At 13.8% G+C, this 3020-nt stretch overlaps 1 protein-coding gene across 1 annotated transcript; it reads left to right on the forward strand.

Annotated features, from left to right (window-relative positions):
* Window positions 1–505: 505 nt before the first annotated feature.
* On the forward strand, window positions 506–2662 carry PGSY75_0511900 (hypothetical protein; the record flags this gene model as incomplete). The annotated part of the gene is made up of 1 exon (XM_018784399.1): window positions 506–2662. The coding sequence occupies one exon, from the start codon at window positions 506–508 to the stop codon at window positions 2660–2662; it is 2157 nt and encodes a 718-aa protein (XP_018643054.1).
* Window positions 2663–3020: the final 358 nt, after the last annotated feature.

A 3020-nucleotide genomic window follows, 5' to 3' on the forward strand; every position in this document is an offset into this window, starting at 1 on the left:
TTTTTTTTTTTTTTTTTTTTTTTTTTTTTTTTTTTTTTTTTTTTTTTTTTTTTTTTTGTGGGATTTTATTTTTTTTTTTTTTAAATTATTATATATTTTTTAATTTGATATTTATATTTTTTATTTTTTATTTTTAATTTTTAATTTATAATTTATAATTTTTAAAAAATAAATTAAAAAAAAAAAAAAAAAAAAAAAAAAAAGAGAAAAAAAATATATTTATATATATATATATATATATAATATTATATTTGAGTATTTGTTTGTATATTTCTTGTTTGAATTTACAAAATTTTCAAAATATTTTTTTATTCGAAAAAGAGAACACGATGTGAAATCTTGGTAATTTATAACATACCGGTATTAAGGAATCTATAGATAAATAAATAAATAAATATAAATATATATATATATATATATATACATAATATTTATATTTATTTATATTTACATTTATATTATGGGCTGTGTTTTCAGTTTAAAAAGTAAAGATGCTTGTTAAATTATGTTTGTGAATCATAAAAGGAGTAGTCTTCATTTGTTAAGAGGGCGTTTTTTTTCATTAGTACAAGGAAATGAAAAGATGAAAAAATTGGAAAATTTGAATAATTGGAAAAATTTGGAAAAATTGGAAAAATTGGAAAAATTGAAAAATTTGGAAAAATTGGAAAAATTGGAAAAATTGAAAAAGCTTTCTTATAATTTTTATAAGAATAGTAAAATTACGAATGAGAATAATTATGAAGATGTTATAAATATAAATAAAAAGATAAATATATTATATAAGAATGAAAAAGTATATAATAATCAAAGTTATATTTTAATATTGAAAGGTTTTATGAATATATTATATCAAACAAAAGAAGAAAATAAAAGAAATATTATAAAAAATGTTATGAATTCTTTTGTATTATATTTTAAAGATTATATATATTATATGAATGAACAAGATATAACTTTATTATTAGATATAAAAGGTAAATGTGGTATAAAAAATATTTCATTACATAAATTAATAATTGATAAATTAATCAAAAAGAAAAAAGAAAATACAGAATGTTTATTTTATAAATTAAATACTACAAGTGTTTCTATTATTTTAAATAATTTATATAAAATTAATATATCTACAAAAGAAAAAGAACTTATAAATGATATATATGATTATTATATTCTTAATAAATATTCAAATTATAATATAAAACAGTTAATTATTTTATTACACTCTTTAAATAAATATTCATATCCTAAAGAAAAAATTATTCATTTATTAAATTATATATCCACACATATATATAATTATTATCAAATAAAAAATCAAAATAAATATTCTAATAGTAGACATATATTATCTAGTCATATAGAACATTCCTATTTATTAAATAATAAAGATGATAATAACGAACAAACAAATAATAAAACACATAATATTATTAAGACAGCTCCATCTATTCCATGTCCAAATTATATGAATTATAAATTACATAGCACAAGAATATCATCAAAAAATAATAACATATCCTGTAGTGATAATAAAAGAGAAAATTTTTTTTTACAAAATAAAACTATTAATAAAAAAAACAACACTGATATATTATTTGATAAAAAAGATAAATATGAAGTTATTTTGTTTTATACTATGAGTTGTTATAATTACTGTAATAATAATATTATAAAAATCCTCTTAGAAGAAATGAAGAATAAAATTATATATACATATAATGAGAAAGAAATATGTATGTTTCTTAATGGGGTTTGTAATTATATAGCTGTGAAGAATATAAAAAAGTTTGAAAAACATTGTATTAATGAAGACGAATCTATAAATTCAATTAATAAAGAAATCTCTTTATATTATATTCATAATATAATTTTAAAAAATAATAATACTCTTATTAAAAATTATTCAACATTTAGTATTATATCAGTTTATATTTTTTTATCAAGATTAAATTATTTTTATTATTATGGAAGAAATAAAGAGTTATGGTTTTTAAATAAATTATTTTATAATTATAATCAATATGATGATATAATAAGAAAAATAAATGATAAAAAAAATATATATACATTTTTTTCGTATCATATTGCAAAAAAAAAAGAAAATATAACAATAAAAAATATAATAAATCTTTTATTTTCATTAATATTAAATGGACACATGAATCATTTCTTTTATAATATATTATTACAACAAATGAATTTTTTAATATATGATCATTTATATAATATAAATGAAGAAGACCAAAATTTTAATTATATATCTCACAAACATAAATATATAAAACAATCATATTATAATAATATAATTCATAAAGAATATTATAAAGATGATAATATATTTAAAAATATAATACAAATTTTATCTTTCGAAAATATTCAAATTCTTTCTATTGTTTATACATATTTATATATTTATAATATTTTATATAAATTAAATAAAAATAATCTATCTCTTTTTTTATTATTTATACAAAATTCTAATTATTTAAATTCATTCTATTTATCTCAACACACCTCTTCAAAAACACACAAAGAAATTAACGACACGATTTTTTCAGTCAATACAAAAATTTTCAATCAAAAATATAATTCTATCCAAACAAATGAGTGTTTTATATTCCCCTATTATATTGATATATGTTTAATGAAAATTAATTAATAAAATGGAAATCTTTTTAAAACATCATAAAATATTATCAATAATATAAATAAATAAATAAATATATATATATATATATATATATATATATATATATTATGTACTTATTAGGTTATACATTTTCTATGTATTTGGTAAAAAATATTTATAATATTATATATATATCATATAAACGACATAATATATATGGATATAAATATCATACATATATTATATATATATATATTTTTTTTTTTTAAATTACTAATTTTATGTGTTTATATATATTTATATTTATATATGTATTTTTTTTTTTTTTTTTTTTTTTTTTTTTTTTTTTTTTTTTTTAAAAAAAAAAAATTAATAAAAATTTTTAATA

This window comes from Plasmodium gaboni, chromosome 5, assembly GCF_001602025.1.
Source record: "Plasmodium gaboni strain SY75 chromosome 5, whole genome shotgun sequence".
NCBI lineage: Eukaryota > Apicomplexa > Aconoidasida > Haemosporida > Plasmodiidae > Plasmodium > Plasmodium gaboni.